Raw genomic sequence first — 19,499 nt, 5'->3', positions numbered from 1 at the left:
CCGCTTGAGTTCTGTGGGGCTTACTGTCAAATCAGCCTTCATTGATCACACTTTAGTGTGTTTCTGCATTGCAAAGAAATTTCTGCTGAAGCGCCTTTTGGAGGCTCTGGAGAAAAGCGAGACTTAACAATGTACATTTTTAGACATGAAGGTAATTGGAACAGAATCCCTTTGTCAGATGATCTCAGCGTACAGGGAGGCTCATCTGAGACAAGGCATTCCCTTTCCTTAACGTTTCCCAGCACTCCTCAAATTTCTGCTTCATCCCAGTATCGGCAGTGACTGAATGCTCCAGTCACACCCAACTTGATGTAGAGATGAGGCAGAATGACTGTCTCTGGTAGATGCTGAGCAGAAGGAGGCAGAAGAGCAGAGAATCTTGCAAAGATGCAGCAGACAGCCCCTCTGAGACTGGGGCATTGGGGTCTCACCAGGGTCTTTCTTCATAGATGTGGAACCCTTTCAGAGGAAGGGCAGTATATAAATTAAATAAATAAACAGTCATTCTCTATAGTTCCCAACATTTCAAAGATGAATATAGGTTCATTCTTTATCTAAGTGCCCGATTCTCACAAAAAATTTTTAAGAAGGCCATAAGGCCAAAAACAGGGACAAGTGACACCCCAGGGACCAGAAAGAAGACTAGAGGTTGGCATCATTTGGCACCTGACAAGGTCCATACCCTATTAAGGACCCCATTAAGAATGCAGCCATCAGGCTGAAAAATGTCCCCCACCCATGTCCTAGATCCAGCTTTGTCACCAGAGGCTCAAAGGCCTTTGCTGGTGCAGAGTGCCTTTGACCAGCTATGGGCTGGTTTGCCACATATGACCATTCCTAGATTGGCCATACTAATTCATGCTCTGGACTACTGTAAAGTGCTCTACCTGGGGCTGCCCTTGAAGATGGCATGGAAGCTCCAGTTAGTGCAAAATGCAGTTGATTAGTTATAGAGTGGAGCCGTTAGCAAGAGCCACATTTCACTGATCATTGATATAGGTGGAGCAGCTCATAAAAAGGTTAAGGACCCCTGACAGTTAAGTCCAGTCGCGAATGGCTCTGGGGTTGCACGCTCATCTCGCTTTACTGGCCGAGGGAGCCAGCGTTTTTCCGCAGACAGTTTTTCCAGGTGATGTGGCCAGCATGACTAAACTACTTCTGGTGAAACCAGAGCAGCGCACGGAAACACCGTTTACCTTCCCACTGGAGCGGTACCTATTTATCTACTTGCGCTTTGATGCGCTTTTGAACTGCTAGGTTGGCAGGAGCTGGGACCGAGCAACGGGAGCTCCCCCTGTCGTGGCCGCCAACCTTCTGATTGGCAAGCCCTAGGCTCTGTGGTTTAGACCACAGTGCCAACTCATGATCTTAATCCCATTTATTCAACAGGATTTGGGAATGGAAATGGGGACAGGGTAGATGGAAAAGGGACACAGAAAATCTGCATTTCTTCTAAATGGCTCAAGGGCAGTAAAGGTTGCAGTCCGTGGAGATGAAGGCACTTTACACCTGTTCAAAGGCTCTCCTTTAATATTACTTCATAAATTCCAGTTCTTACTACAAACCTGGACATTGTGATAAGGAAAAAGAGACAGTGCACCTAATGATAAAAAGTTGGGACAGAGGGTTTGTTGTTTGCCCAGGCTCTGCACAGAAAAGACTTTGTCTGTAAACTGACCTGCTTGCTAGGGTGGCTCCTCCTCTGCCTGCATTTCCCTGTTTGAGCAATAAAGGTTAGTTGGGACTAAAAAAGAGAGAGAAAAAGATGCTCAACTTCCTGGTCTGCTTGTCTCTGGAAGCAAAGCCAAGCAGCACATAGTCTGAGCAAGCTCTAAAGAGCCAGGCCTTCCAAATCAGATTGCTTCCTGTTATACTGGAAGGACAATGGCTTACTGTAACCTGGTCAGGTATTGGAACAAAGGAGTTTTAGCTCTAGAGAAGGGCAGCTGGGAATCTGCCTTACACATCTTCTGCAGCATTGAAAACCCTCCTTCAAAGATCAACTTCAACATTGGCTGCCTGCATCTTGCGAGGGGAGATCTGGAGCAAGCTCTGGAGGTAAGTGTCAGGACCATTTCACACATGACAGGTTCAAACTCAGGTTTTCCATGGAGTGTACACACAACACAGAACTGTCTGCGCTGATTGGAGCTGTAGTCCAAAGCATTCTGAAGTCACCAAACTGCAAAAGGCTGGTTTACCTCCGTTTTAATTTCCCACAACGTCATGGGTTGGCAATACATTGGGCGCTCCAGAGCATTGTGGGAAATGAAGACGGCAGTCCCTTAGAAACCGATACGGACACCACCAAGAAAACCATCCGTGTATAGCCCACCAGAGCACACTTTGCTTCTGGGCCTCTCAAACCCAGAGCCAGACCTGCCTGTATGGCATATTCATATGTAATGATGATATTTATATTTTATCTGCTTATTTATTACATTCATATTCCAACTTTCCTCCAATGACTTCAAGGTGGCAGCCCCTCTTGCCATATCCTTACAACAACCCTGTGAGGTAGATTAGGCTGAGGCACTGACAAGGGCCTTCACTATATTGTTTTCGACAGTTGTTAAATACAGTGGTACCTCAGTTTAATAACAGTCCTGTTTACGAACAATTTGGTTTACGAACTCCGCAAAACCAGAAGTAGTGTCCCGGTTTGAGAACTTTACCTCGGTCTAAGAAGGGAATCCGAACGGTGGAAGGGCACCGGCGGCGGGAGGCCTCATTAGGGAAAACGTGCCTCGGTTTAAGAACGGTTTTGGTTTAAGAACAGACTTCCAGAACAGATTAAGTTTGTAAACCAAGCTACCACTGTACTTTTTATTGTTTTGTTTACTTCTGCAAACCTACCCAGGCATGTCATTTTAACAACCAATTTTTACATGCGTTTTTATTATGCATAACAGCTTTACAGCTGCTGATTTTATTATATTTTTTAAATGTTAACTAGTTTTTCATGCTTCTCTTAACTGGTACCGGTATTTCTAAATGACTATTTTAGATTGCCCATTGTAAATCGCTTAGAGGCATGTGGTTGTTGTTGTTGTTGTTTTAAATCAAATAAGTGGTCTGCTGCAAATGTTGTTAAATAAATGAATGAATAAATAAATGAATAAGGGTTGCACTATGACACTTAAAAATATAAATAAATACTGTATATTCCTGCGTAAAAGACTACTTTTTAACCCAGGAAAATCTTCTCAAAAGTCGGGGGTCGTCTTATACGCCGGGTCGTATTTCTTATCCAGCGAGTATATCCCAAACTCTATATTTTAACTAGAAAAGTTGGGGGTCGTCTTATACGCCCAGTCGTCTTATACGCTGGAATATACGGTGGGAGGAAATAAGTATTTAAACATAAAGTAAATCAATGCAGGTATAAAAAGTGTTGTGGGGAGGACAAAGGATACTCATATTTAGCACTTCCTGGAGAACCAGGTTACCACAGCAGGAAGAAGCAACTGTTGAACAAATTTTCCAATTCCCAGAATGAATGAGTCAGCAACATGCTTCAGATTCCGGAACTAGCTGGTGACCATTGGGACTGGTGAGGCAGAATACAGGAAGCCCAACACAGGAAAAGTGTTCTGGTATGGCTAAGCCAGAGAGAAATTTGGTTCAGTTTTCATTTTAATGCAAAGATACCTAATTCACGCCAGGGACGCAGGTGGCACTGTGGGTTAAACCACAGAGCCTTGGGCTTGCCGATCAGAAGTCAGCGGTTTGAATCCCTGTGACAGGGTGAGCTCCTGTTGCTCGATCCCTGCTCCTGCCAACCTAGCAGTTCGAAAGCACGTCAAAGTGCAAGTAGATAAATAGGTACCACTACAGTGGGAAGGTAAACGGCATTTCCGTGCGCTTCTCTGGTTCGCTCAGAAGCGGCTTTGTCATGCTGGTCACATGACCTGGAAGCTGTCCACCGGCTCCCTTGGCTAATAATGGAGATGAGTGCTGCAACCCCAGAGTCGGCCACGACTGGACCTAATGGTCAGGGGTCCCTTTACCTTTACCTAATTCACACACACAAATATTTGCACATCTCCAAATTTTATGATGTAGTTCTCCAGCCATAAGAACACATAATGAAAATGTTAGCGAAAATAACATACAAAAATACATTACCGTATATTAGGGGACATCACTTGCAAAAAAAGAGAGGTGTATGTTGGCAGAAATGTATACAAAGCTGCCCAATTTTCATGAGAACATTTTTTAAAAAATCTGCAAACTGATCCAGAAATTTGGCCAACTGAACTAAAGGTTGGAAAGATTAGAAACTGAAATTGATTTATTTGTCCAACCTTAGCTAAGCCTCAGTGGAGTACCTTTTTATAGAAGAAACAATGACTTCGCAAGTTCCTTCCTTGAGGTTTTATCCCTAGAAGAATTCCTGACCTACTTTGCAAGCAAAAACAGAGTTAGCTTCACAGTGCAGCTTAAGGCATCAAATTCCGGAAGAGACATTGCATTTCTGTCTCGAAATCACCAAGACTTGGGAAGGTGGGCTGAGCTAGTTCATACCTGGTTCCTGCCTGTGTTATGCCAGCAGGTCAGAATATTTGCCCATCTAGGCCCCAGTGTCGCCTACTCTGACTGGCAGCAGCTTTCTGGGGTCTTGGGCAAAAATATGACTTTTGCTTAGCTATTGCTGCTTGGGATCTCCCCACCCCCTGCTTTTTTTCACTGGAGATGTCAGGGATCAATTTTGAACCCAGTCCCATCCATGTGCAAAGCAAGTGCTCAGTCATTGAATTGCAGTCCCTTTCTCTGTGGGATATATCTCACCTAATATAACCAACATGGTTAACTATAATTAATGCATGAAGGAGTTAAAAACTGTCCTACCTGACTTACTAGCTAGGTCACACCCCCTCAGGTTGGGAGGAAGGGCTACCAAACTCTTTGTTTTCCTACATTCCACCATTTCCTCCCACCATGTTAACTCTTCCAGTAACGGTACCTAAGCTGGATGCTCCAAGCTTCTACAGTATGGCTTTAGCAAGCCATCTCTGTGTTTCTATACAAATGATTTAGAAACATTTGCCTTTTTAGAAATAACCTAAGTGTTGCTGCCTGGCTTTTCTTGCTGCTGTATGGAAAAGCACATGAATCTGATCTTTGAATAGTTTTGTAAGTAAATCATATTTATCTTACCAAACATGTCGTATATGCAGCTAAGGGAAGTGGGGAGCTTTTGCGGCAACTTAGAAGGGGGTATTTTCAACGTCTAACATCCTGTATTTCCATGCTTTACTTTGCTGCATGGTTCGAGATTTTAAATCACTGCGTGCGTTCTCTGACACCAAAGAGTACTTGCCCCAAATCTGGATCTACACATCCAGGGAATTCTCCGTATATCAAACCAAATCAAACAACATACTCAAAATGCATTTTGCCCTGCTGAGAAAAAGCTGTCAACTTTTTATGGCTGGCTCTGTTTCTCTGCTTGTAAACAGCCTGACACCCAGCAAAAGCAAACAAGTGATGCCTTTTCTCATTGTTTAATCTCTGTGCCAGGGGGGGGGGAGCATTTCTTGCTGAATTTCTCCTGCTCTTAAAAAGCACAGGAGTAAAAAAAGAAATCTGGCAACCTTAATGTTATTTTTCTGCCTCCAGGCATTTGACCGATCCATTTCCAAAGACAATTGCTTAGCTGTGGGTTTCTTCCAGAGGGGACATGCTTACCTGTTGCTGGAGAGGTGAGTGTCTGCTGTTTCCATAATTGAGCTCACACAAATATTATAGGAGCCAGAATGAATCCAGCGCACAAGCAGGGAAAGCGAAGGCAAACAACCAGCCAAGCTATGCAGCATATGTGGGACAGAAACTGATGCCGAGCACCTTTTTCTTAGTGGAGCCCCTCCACCTTTTAACAGCCGTGGAGTGGCGGAGGGAATTCAGCTACCTCTAGCTTCGTTCCATGCCAGAAAAATGTTCATCTGTTGAATTTCTGATAAATTTAAGTGACTAGGGGGTCTGTTAAATGTGGAGAGGGGAAACAGAGATCCTGTGGATTCTGTAAACAAGAAAGTGGAGTTCAATCTTCTGCCCTCCAGCGTTTGTCCAATTAAAATAGGGATGTCCTATTCCAGGCATGTCAAACCTGCGGCCCTCCAGATGTTTTGGCTTACAACTCCCATGATCCCTAGCTAGCAGGATCAGTGGTTGGGGAAGATGGGAATTGTAGTCCAAAACATCTGGAGAGCCGACTACTACTACTACTACTACTACTACTACTTCCTTTATTATTTATACCCCACCCGTTGCACTGGGTTGCTCCATCCAGCCACTCTGGGCTGCTTCCAACATATATAAAAAACATAATAAAACATTAAAATAACTTCCCTATGCAGAGCTGCCTTCAGATGTCTTCTAAAGCAGGCACCCCCAAACTGCAGCCCTCCAGATGTTTTGGCCTACAACTCCCATGATCCCTAGCTAACAGGACCAGTGGTCAGGGATGATGGGAATTGTAGTCCAAAACATCTGGAGGGCCGAAGTTTGGGGGTGCCTGTTCTAAAGGATAATTGCTTATCTCCTTGGCTTGGGGGGTTGCACACCACATTCTCCACCATTTCTCTGATGAAATGTTGGGACGCCCTAAGGAAAAGTGGGACATTCCAGAATCAAATCAGAAACCAGGACGGCTTCTGTAAATCCGGCTCTGTCTCTGCAATCCGGTTTTGTGCACATATGTCATCAGGGGCGGGGTAGGTGGGCAGGGTTATGGGGATGTTGGCCAAAGGGGGAGGTCTGGAGGGTCCTCAGACCCCACGGGGGCTCCTCACCCCTAGGATATATCTAACAGCAATAACAGTTACAGGTAGGTAGCCGTGTTGGTCTTCTTTTCCTGATCTCAGTATTTTTACTTTCCTAAACACAGACATTGTTGTTTTCTTCCCCTGCCAGATATGAAGAAGCCCTGAATGATTTCAGGCTTGCCCTGCTGCACCTCAGGAAGAACCCCTGCATTGATTATAAGCAGCTGGGTCTGAAGTTTGTGTTGTGTGCCTGGGAGGTAAGGTGATGTTAAGAGCACCATACGATGATGACTCAGCAAAACAATCCATAATAGACATAACGAGGGACTGCTGCTGCCTCTGCTTGCTCTGCTCACCAACCCCTTTGCCAACCCCCCTTCCTCTACACCTGGCCAACCCCCCCTCCCTTTACACTTCCTTCACCTCCCATCTCCCCTTTCATAGCCTATCCTCTCATACTTCCTCTACCCCTGAACTCATGTACCGGGATCACGTACAGTATAGCGAAAGTGTGTTTGCACTTAGGTCTTTCTTGTGGTCTTGCAACAAGAGGTGTCTGACTGGTCTGCTCTGAGTAAAATTAGCACTGGAAGCAACCCTATGATTCTATGCCATGAAACTTGTGTAATGGTAGAGTTTACTATTTAGAGGTCTTACAAAGTTGGTAATTGAGGACTTTCCCTCCTGCTGAAGAACCCATGCACAGTGGTACCTCACAAGACGAATGCCCTGCAAGACGAATTTTTTGCAAGACGAATTCGTTTTGCGAAAAATTCATCTTGCGAATCGCGGTTTCCCATAGGAATGCATTGAAATTTAATTAATGCATTCCTATGGGGAAAAAAAGAATTTTCAATGCATTCCTATGGGAAACTGTGATTTGCAAGACGAACGAATTAAATTCGTCTTGCGAGGCACCATTGTACAGTAATGTCCAAGGCTTGCATCCAGCTGAAATGTTATTTCTTGTGTGGTCTGCAGGTGGCGTACAACACTGCTGCGGCTCACTGCCGTCTTGGACAGTGGCAGGATGCTCAGCAAGCACTGAAGGAGGCTGCCAGGGAGACCCCAAAGGGTCAAATCCACCACCTTGATAGTGCTCTAAAGCAAGTGCAGGTATGATTTGCTGCATTAACCTGAGCCAGTCGGTTTTTCCTGGAAGTGTAGCTTCACCTTCCACGGAAGAGGCTGCTTAGCAGAAGCCCCCCCCCCCACACACAAAAACACAGTGTCTCCAGATACCCTTTTCATTGCCCACTCACATTGCTCCATCCAGACAAGCAAGAGGCACTGCTGGAGTTCAAGAACACATTCCAGCCAAGGAAAAACACTCAAGGGAGGTGCAAAGAGAGGCCAGCGAGGGGTGTGGCATTTGGGGAGTTGCAAGGGCCAGGTGGAGACGCTTGGAGGGCCACATATGGCCCCTGGGCCTGAGGTTCCCCACCCCTGAAAGAGAGAACTGCCTTCTGGCAACCCTTTACACAGAGGAATTTCCTTTGCAAAGCAGGAGCTTAGACAAGATGACCTTCCTTTCTGCAGCTTCAGGTAAATATATATATCCAAGACAAGATAACCCTGTTGTGAATAGTCTACCCTAAACCTGCCCTGTCCTAGGAACATCTCTTCTTGGAACCCCGAAGTGTCCCTCAGGGGGAGATCTTCAAGCCCCCAAAGAAGGATGTGGAAGAACTAGAAGAAAAAGACTTCCTGGGCCAAGCCAAGGTAGAACCTGACTCCGCAGATAAAAGGGGTGATGTTCTTATGCTGTGATGGGGCTAGTCTTTCCCGAAGGGAGTCAGCATGCTCCTGGACTGAACTACTTTGGTAAAGGAGAGGGGTGGGGCTCACATGCTGGAATGCTCTTCTGTACAACTCCCCTCCCCCAGCAAAACCTTGCATGTAGAAATAAAGCTTGTCGGGGAGGCTCCCTCTTTACAAAATTGTCCCACCTGGCACCAATTTTGCCATTGTTTTGCAACAGGCAAAAGCACCCTTCTCTCTCTCTCTCTCTCTCTCCCTCCCTCTCTCTCTCTCTTGGACTTTTGACCATCATCAATGATTGGATGTTTGTATTTTGAGTATTTTTTTAAAACATACTCGTATATGCTTTTGATTGTATTTTTACTCTGGTTGTAAATTGTTTTGGCACTTTTCGTACAGGAATTTGCTAGGGGCTCCACACAATTTGCCCCAAGCCCCTCCTCTCTTGCTCTATGCCCTTTTAAAGAAGTGGCTTGCTCTCTGTTAACCCTCTGTTAAATAGCTTGCCTGTTCCTGCCTGGCCATTCCTCATGCTAGAATTGGCATGGCCACCTATTGGCTGCTGCACAAACTGCAGAGTATTTATTTTTAAATTTTCTATACCGCATTATATTTTTAATAAAAAAATCTCAAAGCGGTGTGCAGCATATTAAATCAATAAATCAATAAAACAATAGCTGGGTGATGTTCCTCCGCCCTCATGAGGAGTCTTTTCAGTAGGGCTGGTGAGTGTGGGCCCTGCCCCACCAGGCCAGGTGGAAGGGGCCTTGCAGGGAGCAGCCTTGATGACCCACAGCCAGGTCTGCCTTACTCCAAACCATTCTTCCATTCAGCTGGCGCCCCTTATGCTGATGAGAGAGAGAGAGAGATAAGCCAAGCCAGGAGAGAGAAAAGCGCAGGCTGGTTTAGGAACCTGGCAACAAATGTTGTTGTTGTTGTTGTTGTTGTTGTTGTTGCTGTTGTTGTTGTTGTTGTTAAGGTTTGTTAAATGAGTACAGTGGTCACTCAGGTTGTGAACATGATCCGTGTGAGAGGCACGTTCTCAACCTGCAGTGCCACATCTGTGCATGTGCGGTTCGCGATTAGGCCTTCTGTGCATGCGCAAAGCATGATTTAGTGTTTCTGCGCATGCGCGAGTGCCGAAACCCGGAAGTAAGCCATTCCAGGACTTCTGGGTTCGGTGTGGTGCGCAACCCAAAAGCACGCAACCTGAAGCGGCTGTAACCCGAGATATGACTGTACTTTGCTTTACAACCAATAACATACAATAAAGGCACGTAAGCATTATGAAACACAAAATTAACAGTACAATAGAAAATAATAGGCATTGCCCCAATGCCTGGAAAATCAAAAACAGTGCCAAATCAATGACAAGGTTGGAGTCAGGAACTCCTCCCTCAGCAAAAGTATTCCATAAATGAGAGCATTCCAAGAGAAGGCCCATTAACATGTATTTGTTCTCAGGATCCCAAATAACAGCCAGTAGTTGACACTGCACACATCTGGCTTGTAATGCTCATGTTAGGGTCAGAACTACCCAAGCTGTATAGAAATTTATTCACGTAGGCAACTACAGTGGCAAGAATGTTACTTGCCCCAAAATGGAAAGAAGAAAAAGACCCAGCAAAAGAAGAAGGGGTTCAAAAACTTATGGAATATGCAAAATTGGCAAAACTTACCAGAAAAATAAGCAATCAAGCTAACAAACTTTTTTATAAAAGACTAGAAATGGTTTATTGAATATTTACAGATAAATTGTAAACAGATAAGAACATTGGCAGGATTATTGTAATAACCTGCAGTTGTATAAAAGTATTATTTAAAGTAGATGAATAAATGAGCAAATTAAGTTAATTTGGAAAGGCAGAAAATATTAAAAATAAATTTAAGGAACAGCAGAAAGAGGGGGAAGGGAGTCACGTTTTGAAATGTCGAAATGATTGTAAAATTAGTGAAATGTATAAAATTGAAAATCATAAATAAAGTAATGCTCATTTTATACCACCCTCGCTCCATTCACAGGTCATCTCTTCTGCTTTTGAGGAAGATTGTGGCATCGGCTTTCATGGTCCCCAGCCCCAGGTGAAGGAGGGAAAGCAAGGGAAGGATGTGGGATGCTCACGGGCTCTTGGCGCAGAGACAGCAGTTGCCAACGTCTTTCCCCTGGCTTCTCTCTAGAAGCATTGCCTGCCCTAAACCACCTATACTTCCCAGATTGCCACATCAGCCTGCCTCTCCCTCACAGCCATAAAGGTGGCCAGCTGACCTGAAAGTGGCCAGTGCCTGGGCTGTTCCATACAATATTTGCTGATGTGCAGAAATCAGCCACTGAAACTTAATGCAGTGCGTAGATCAACATATTCACCACCTCAGAGATGCAAAGGAAGCTGCTCTTAAAAGGCACAGCTACAGAGGCTGGCTGGAAAAGTTGGCAACCCCGTATTAGGTATTCCTGAACTTTAGCACCCCTTGCTTTGCTCCTCTTGTTATCATCTACCTTCCCCCCACCCCAAGCCAAAGAGAGTAGCAACCTCTTGTGTGTGTGTGCGTACAAGGGATTTGGCATATCTCAAAGCTTCTCACTTCTTGCAGAAAGGCATCAGTCGGATTCCCCCACCACCTGGAAAAGCACCCCCCACCCTCCCCTGCGAGAGGCAAAATATTCAGAAATCAGGTCAGCCACAAGAAGGGGATTTGTCAGATGTCTGGAGGCAGCCTTTATATCCTCCTGTTTCTCCCAGTGGGTGTGCAGAGCTACAGAGCCTACAGCAAAGGAAATAGAGGGAGAAGGAACCAGTTTGCTTCCTTTCTGCTTTGTTGCATATTGGTTAGAGCAGGCACCCCCAAACTGCGGCCCTTCAGATGTTTTGGCCTACAACTCCCATGATCCCTATCTAACAGGACCAGTGGTCAGGGAAGATGGGAATTGTAGTCCAGAACATCTGGAGGGCCAAGGTTTGGGGGTGCCTGGGTTAGAGTGTCTGACTAGGGCTTGGGAGCTCAGGGTTCAAATCCCCACTCAGCCACAAAGTTCACCGGGTGACCTTGGGCCAGTAAGTCCTCTCCCCATCTCTCAGCCCAATCTATCCAGCACAGTTGTGAGGGCAAAATGGGGAGGGGGAAGAACCACGGATGAAAGGTGGGGTATAAAAATAATATGATAAAGGCAGGGTCTAACTAATAGAATTAGGCTGTGTACACACCCGGCATTTGAAACACATCTCCTCCTCAAAGATTCCTGGCAGTTTATACTTCCCAGAGCTAGAGCTCCCAGACCCTTAACAAAGTACAGCTCCTATAATTTTTTCTTGAGGGGAGATTCTTTAAATTGCATATTGTGCATTTTGTTCTTGTAAGCCACTTTAAGGGAGCCATATGGTGAAGAGTGGGGTATAAATTTTAAAATCTAAACATCAAATAAATATTAACTAAAATAAAAATAAAATATAAAGCATATTCAGCTTTATTAGTAAGTGGGTGAAGCTTGTTTTGCAGCACCAGCCAAGGAAGATGACGGCTGGGCAGACATGAACATCGCTGGTCAAAATGAATCCCTGGAGGTGAGATTCTGTATTTGCCATGGCAATAATGTGACGTAACATAATATAATGTAGTTGCAAAAGGGCTTTAGCTATTGCATCATGAACAGCCCTAAAATCTGCTTCAGAAGAACTGGTAAGTTTTATGAATCTATAATATTGGCATTGTAAAGTTTGCCAGCTAGCTGTCCTGGAAAGATTGTCTCACAAAATCCAAGCAATGAGAGGTCAAAGAAAGGCGGACATGTTTTTGGCAGACTGGTGTTTGTTTATTGGTTTTATAAATAGTCAGGAATCTGGCAGAATGGTTCCAATTAACTGAGCTGGCCCATCCATGAGGAGGGGGGGAAACACCCCCCTCAGCGCAGGAAGCGGTCCTCTACTCACCACTTCCATCATCAAGAGGGAGGTGTTTGGATGCTCAGTGTTGCTACTCATCCTCACTGCCCCAAGGTGGAGAAGCTGAATTGCAATGCTTTGAGGAGTTTGGCAAAAACTGGGGTGCAGCGGTGGTGGAAGTGGGGTACATGGTGGTAGGGGGGGCAGCAATTCCTGTTTCAGGTGGCAAAACAGGATGGGCACCCCTGCCAACTACATTTCAAATGGTATGGTCTTTTCAAGGGAAAATAGGATTAACTGGAGAAGAGTTAGATAAATTAAGAAAAACGAGATGTGGATCTAAATAACAGAGTCATTTATTTTGATTGTAGGTGGTAAATAAACAATGAGCACTGTGAAGGGGGAAATGCTGTTACAGGAGACTGAATACCAAGTTTATTGTATATTCAGGAATATACAATGCAGGAATATTGTATATTCCTGCGTATAAGACTACTTTTTAACCCAGGAAAATCTTCTCAGTAGAAGCTTCTTAATCCTATCTGTAGACTATATTGTGCTTCCACGAAAGGCAATCTGTATCCCAAAATACTGTTTGGGGGTGTCAGGAAGGGGAGTCAAGTTACATTTTTATTTATTACACACACACACACACACACACACACACACACACACACACACACACACTGTTTCAGGTGTTCCCTTTGCTCAGCCATACCTTTCCATCTCTTGAGCAGGACTTATCCTCTTCTGGGGAGGCTGGTGACATCGCCAATGGGTTCATGCTGCTGAAGATTCACACCTCCTACTCTGTCAAGGTGAAAATGTGTCCTGCCCCATCCCTGGCTGACTTCAGGAACCTGCTACAGGAAGAGTGCCGCCAGCAGGCTACACGGATGTCAGTGAGGTAGGCTCTGAGATTCACATGAACTGGCACCAGGTAGTCAGGATAAAGATGGTGAATTTTATCAAATGTGGTGGACATGCGAAAAAGTAAAAAGATTTTGGGAAATGATATATAATGAATTGAAAAAGATGTTTAGGTATACCTTTCCCCCCAAAAAACCTGAGGCTTTTCTGTTGGGACTAATGGGAGAGGAGATAGCAAAAGGAGATATTTATGTATGCCACAACCGCGGCAAGGACTTTATTAAAAATTACAAGAGATACCCATGATTGAGGAGTGGCAGACAAAAATGATTGACTATGCAGAGTTAGCAAAGTTGACCTGCGGGATCCGCAACCAGGGAGAGGCAAAGTTTCATTGACTATATAGAGAAGAACTGTAGAAGTTTAAAGACACTTGCAGGACTGAAATAAATCCTACGAACTGATTTAAAATGTGGGTAAAAAGGAACTGCGAGATAAGAGTGAGAAATAAAGCCGAATGACGGGAGGGAGGGAAGTCACAGCTCGGCAGAGCAAAACGAACTGAGATGGGTGAATATAAGATGAATTGTATAAAAAATTGTTTTTGTTTTGTTTGTTTATTTGGAAAAAGTTAATAAAAAATTATTATTTTTTTTAAAAAAGAACTGGCACCAGCTAGGTATGAAAGTCAAATCTATCTGATCTGTGGCTTTCCAACACAATCTGCAAACCTATACACAACTATCCTTTGAAATTTGCACTTCTCCTAATTTCGTGGTGCAGTTCTCCAACCCAACAATGTTTACAAAAATGCATATGTATTAGGGTTCTTTGGGGAAAGCCATGAGCTTTAAATGTATGGTGTGTCCATCCATGCCACTCTTGCCTTGGCAGCTTCCTATGTACCTGTGCATGATTGCATCACTGACCCTTTGCAGGTACAAGATTTCAGGTAGTGATGAGCTGATCCCTGTTAGCAATGATGAAGAACTGAGGAACATCTGGCAAAGCATGGAAGGTGGTCAGCTGACCCTCTGGTGCCAGGTATGTGTTGATTGGTGTTGGGTTATCTGGCTTAAAGACTGAACAACAACTTTCCCTGCAAGCAGGAGGCTAGCACACCAGTCCCGCTTTGCTGTTTTCAATTTTTAGTGAGATAACATTAATATTCAGAAATTGTATCCTCCAACTTGAAGCGGTAGAGTTAATTGCTTTACTCAAGCTCCCTCTACAACCTCATGCCTGACAGTAAAAGCTGTTGGATGGTGGAAGCAAAATTCCTTGGAAGTGGGTTCATTAGAAGCTGGCTGGCCACCTTTTACGGATGCTGCAGTAGTGGATTGCCTGCATTGGTAGGGGGTTTGACTAGATGACCCTTGAGATTCCTTACCAACCCTCTGATTCCAGTGCATGTGTTGATCCAGTCCTGTTTGTTTGTGTTCTGAAGGCCCAAAGGGATACCAGGAGCAGTCCAGTGCTCTACCACATGATTGCATGCCACCCCTACACTGCTCAGGGGCAGGAGGATCTGTCTTTCAAAGAAGGTGACAAGCTGGAGATCCTCTCTGAAGGTAGGCAGGGCAGAGATGGATGTTTGATGGTCCTTGAAGGGGAAAATGTCCCCCCCCCTCCCAGATTAAAAGACACCAGAGGCACCTTCCTCACCCCCCTCCCTTGATCTGTGTCTTTGGCCATAAACCCACCTGCCTTCACCCGGGTTGTGTTTTCACAGTGAACGAGGAGTGGCTGGAAGGACGCTGCAATGGAACCACTGGCATTTTCCCAAAAAGCTTTGCTGTGCGAGAGTGCTGTTGACACACCTGCTCCTAGAGCAGAAAAAGGGGGCTCGTCCCCTAGCTCACCCACCCATTCAATCACAGGTGCTACAATCAACCCTTCCCTTGCCATTAGGTGCTGTGTTGCCCTTCAGACATGCTGAAAATGCATCTAAGTGTTGGTGAAGTGTTGGCTTCTTAGGAATGGATACATTTCAGTGACTCATAAAGTTACCCTTTTTGCTTTGGTGGCTGAAAAGATCAGAAAGAAGACCCTGGACAATATAGCAGTGAAATGTAAGGGAAACTCAGAGATCTAAATAGAGACTACTATCTGTGGCGCAGCATCCCTTTTGCTTGTATTTATTTTTTATTCAGATTTGTCATGGCCAATGGCTAGTACAATAAAGTTAATTGGATTGGGGTGTTGGTGAAAAGCAAATATATTTCCTTCTCTTGAGTTTGTAGTTAATGCATTAGTTACTTTAAACCACCAGAGGGCACTGTTGGTCTAGCAATCTTGCCAGCACTTGCTTATTGTCTTTGCTTTGTCAATAATGCCGCCCTAAAAGCTGAGCTATTTTGTTTGTTGCTCTGTCCCAACTTTTTGAGACAAGATATGTGCTATTTCTCTCCTTCTATCTCCACTCATTCTGTAAACAGTTTCTGCATGAATAAAGCCTTTGAATTCCAGAATTTGGAAGCGTTTGTTCCACTCTGATTCCAGGATGCAAGGTATGCGAACAGTAAAAACATGAGAAGAGCCCCACAGGATCAGACCAAAGCTATATGAGCAGGGCTGGAAGACAACAACCATTCATTCCCCAAGGACAGCTTTCCCCAGCAACTGTGATTCAGTGATCTGCTGAATGTGAATTTAAACCTCATGACTAAAAGGTAAAATGGTTGGTGTTGGTAAAGGACCCCTGGATGGTTAAGTCCAATCAAAGGTGACTATAGGGTTGCAGCACTCATCTCACTTTCAGGTTGAGGGAGGCAGCGTTTGTCCACAGACAGTTTTCTGGGTCATGTGGCCAGCATGACTAAATCGCTACTGGTGCACGGAGGACCGTGAGGCGTGCCAGAGCGCACAGAAACGCTGTTTACCTTCCCGCTGCAGTGGTACTATTTATCTACTTGCACTGGCATGCTTTCGAACTGCTATGTTGGCAGGAGCTGGGACAGAGCAACAGCAGCTCACCCGGTTGCAGGGATTCGAACCCACCAACCTTCCGATCGGCAAGCCCAAGACCACAGCACCACCCATGTCCCTACCTCATGACTAAGGCCAGGTTCACAACATACATTTAAAGCACATCCAATGCACATTTGAAGTACATGACTCCCCCCCACACCCCACAAGAATCCTGGAAGCTATGGTTTCCCCCTTGTTGATGTTGTTTAGTCGTTTAGTCGTGTCCGACTCTTCGTGACCCCATGGACCAGAGCACACCAGGCACTTCTGTCTTCCACTGCCTCCCGCAGTTTGGTCAAACTCATATTGGTAGCTTTGAGAACACTGTCCAAGCATCTCATCCTCTGTCGTCCTCTTCTCCTAGTGCCCTCAATCTTTCCCAACATCAGGGTCTTTTCCAGGGAGTCTTCTCTTCTTATGAGGTGGCCAAAGTATTGGAGCCTCAGCTTCACGATCTGTCCTTCCAGTGAGCACTCAGGGCTGATTTCCTTCAGAATGGATAGGTTTGATCTTCTTGCAGTCCATGGGACTCTCAAGAGTCTCCTCCAGCACCATAATTCAAAAGAATAAAGTCTTCGGTGATCAGCCTTCTTTATGGTCCAGCTTTCACTTCCATACATCACTACTGGGAAAACCATAGCTTTAACTATACGGACCTTTGTCGGCAAGGTGATGTCTCTGCTTTTTAAGATGCTTTCTAGGTTTGTCATTGCTTTTCTCCCAAGAAGCAGGCGTCTTGTAATTTTGTGACTGCTGTCGCCATCTGCAGTGATCATGGAACCCAAGAAAGTAAAATCTCTCACTGCCTCCATTTCTTCCCCTTCTATTTGCCAGGAGGTGATGGGACCAGTGGCCATGATCTTGGTTTTTTTTGATGTTGAGCTTCATGTTGGTTCCCCCTTACAAAGCTACAATTCACAGCATCTTTAACTAACTATAGTTCCCAGGATTCTTTGGTAGATATTACAACCTTTAAATATGCATTAGGTGTGCTTCAAATGTATGCTGTGGATCTAGCTCCCTGAATTTGTCTCCGCCCCCTTTTTACAGCCATCTACGCCTGTAAGGCCAGCTTCCCCCAACCTGGCACCCTCAGCTCTTTTGGACTATCCCAACTCCCATCATCCCCAGCCAGTCATGGAAGCCAAACCCTGCCTCCAATACCAAATCCTGCACTGGGTAATCCTTGGTTTCATAAATCCATAAGGACTAGTGCGAAGCTTCCTTCATGAAAGATAAGTTTCTCTGAAAGCCAGATTTGGTCTTCATTACCAAATCCTTCAATAAAAGCAGAGCACCGCAGATAATTCCTGGTTTCATAAGTCCACAGTAAACACTTAGCAAAGTTTTTATTTGAGAAATGTGCAATAAAAAGAATTTTAAAGTTTTCAAGCGAGCACTGTGAGGTCAGTTCCTGATGACCTGTTTATTGAACATTTGTCCTGATTTGTTTGTGCAAAGTTTGCAGGGAGGTCATACAATGTCCAACTACCGGTATTTATTGCACACTCATTCCAATTTGTCTGCAGGGAATTTCTATGGTGTCGTGTCATGTGCTATCCCACACATTTTCCCATCGCATTTCTTGCCACAAAAGTCCAGGTCTCTTTTTGTTGCCCAAGTACTCCACATTCAATTTCATTTCAAATTTGAATTTTGCTGGTATGTGATGGAATCTCAAGGGGAAAATGAAGACAGCCTGCACATGCCTTAAGTCTTGTGGAAGGTTTGTTCCTGATTGGGTTGAGAGAGATCCGTTCACCCACAAAAATATTTTAGTGCAAGAAGAAGAAGAAGAAGAAGAAGAAGAAGAAGAAGAAGAAGAAGAAGAAGAAGAAGAAGGATGTAACTAGCTGTCCACAACAGGGAGATGAGAACCAGCCCCATAGAATCAACTCCCCCAAGCATTTACAGTATTTGCATAGTGTTTTTAGTCCCTGCATCTTTGGGGGTCCCACCCCAGGCAGTTCCTCTTCCAGATCTGAATCAGACCACTGTAGCTCCTGTCCGACTGACTCCTGGCACCCTGCACCAGTGAACTACTGGCCCAGTAAACACTGGATGAGAAACAATAGTACTTGTAAATTCATTCCTATTACAATTAATTTTCATTACTAATAATATTGCTAGAGTGCTTTCGAGGGAGGTCAAGGCCCTACCTCCATTATTCCCAGTGTCTTAGGAGATTCCTGCAGCATAGGACAGTAATTTCATTGTTCCCGCGAGGGGACAAAGACAATAAGATATCTTATCATCACCCCGTGTTTTTTTGGGGGGGGGGTTGATGAGAAAGAAAGCAGCTTGCCGCTGACCATTGCAACAACTCATGGAAGAGATAAGTTCCTTACTAGGGACTTTACGGTTTACGTAGCTAATGCACTGCTGGGGAGGGGGGATTATGGTACAATAAATTATATACTGCATGTACTTCTGAAAAGAAAGGGCATTATCATTGTTAGTTGGGCAAGTAGCCTATGTTGGTCCCATTGGGACTTAGAGAGTTGAAGCTGGTGTGGCTTGGTGGCTCCCGCCAATCTGTTTAGTGTTTGCTTGCTTGTGGGTCCGCTGAGGGGCTGGTGAGCTGACTGCCCCACCTTAACCCACACAGAGGCTGTGGGGAGGTGAACAGTCCAAACTGTGGTTGCTTTGTCTCAGCGCAGTAAATACATCATCAGCAGGACCATACAGATTGCCAGCACAGCGGCAATGAAGAAAACGTTGGCTGCCCACATCGGTTCCTCTTGCCCTTTCAGCTGTAGAGGGGCCTCTGAGGGGACCATATTGGTGAGGTTGAGCATGTAGCCCAGAGTCCAACCAATTTCCGAGTTGGCAGCCTGCAAGAGAAGGAGAGAGAGAGAGTAGAGTTACAAAGGAGGGCAAACACCGTGCCCACCACTTAATGCTAATAGCCTTGCCATGAGCCAACACAAAGCTGGAATTTCAGGCAGAGGTGGGCTTCCTTGCCATTTCCTGGGCTGGGAGAGAACCTGGGGCTCCAGGATCAGATCGTGTACTTAGGGCTATTTCACTATATTTTGTATCCCAAGATTTCTACCTGTGTTTACTTGCTGCTATATAGATAAATGCCTGAACCTGACTTTTGAAACTTTGTAAATAATAATGATGATGATGGTGATGATGATGATGGTATTTATTTATTTATTTATTTATTTATACCCCGCCCATCTGGGCAGCTTCCAACTGAAAAATAAAATACTATTAAACATTAAAAGCCTCCCTAAAAAGGGCTGCC

The 19,499-nt window shown here is 44.8% G+C and overlaps 2 protein-coding genes across 3 annotated transcripts in view; one reads left to right on the top strand and one right to left on the bottom strand.

The window, feature by feature from the left end:
• Nucleotides 1-1,746: 1,746 nt before the first annotated feature.
• NOXA1 (NADPH oxidase activator 1) lies at nucleotides 1,747-15,143 on the top strand. The gene is made up of 12 exons (XM_088664854.1): nucleotides 1,747-2,058; nucleotides 5,623-5,705; nucleotides 6,916-7,024; nucleotides 7,749-7,883; nucleotides 8,382-8,489; nucleotides 10,551-10,610; nucleotides 11,121-11,202; nucleotides 12,024-12,088; nucleotides 13,144-13,313; nucleotides 14,215-14,320; nucleotides 14,724-14,847; nucleotides 15,009-15,143. The coding sequence occupies exons 1-12, from the start codon at nucleotides 1,885-1,887 to the stop codon at nucleotides 15,089-15,091; spliced, it is 1,299 nt and encodes a 432-aa protein (XP_088520980.1). The 5' UTR covers nucleotides 1,747-1,884; the 3' UTR covers nucleotides 15,092-15,143.
• Nucleotides 15,144-17,569: 2,426 nt separating this feature from the next.
• Nucleotides 17,570-19,499, bottom strand: part of ENTPD8 (ectonucleoside triphosphate diphosphohydrolase 8) — a 28,328-nt gene continuing 26,398 nt past the window's right edge. For both annotated transcript variants that reach the window (XM_035113732.3, XM_035113733.3), the window contains one exon: nucleotides 17,570-19,080. In XM_035113732.3, coding sequence (XP_034969623.2) covers nucleotides 18,898-19,080 — 183 coding nt within the window. In that variant the 3' untranslated portion in view covers nucleotides 17,570-18,897. The remainder of the gene's footprint in view (nucleotides 19,081-19,499) is intronic.

This window comes from Zootoca vivipara, chromosome Z2, assembly GCF_965207765.1.
Source record: "Zootoca vivipara chromosome Z2, rZooViv2.hap1.1, whole genome shotgun sequence".
NCBI lineage: Eukaryota > Metazoa > Chordata > Lepidosauria > Squamata > Lacertidae > Zootoca > Zootoca vivipara.
The sequence above is the reverse complement of the archived record's forward strand: the minus strand, read 5'-3'. Positions and strand labels throughout refer to the sequence as shown.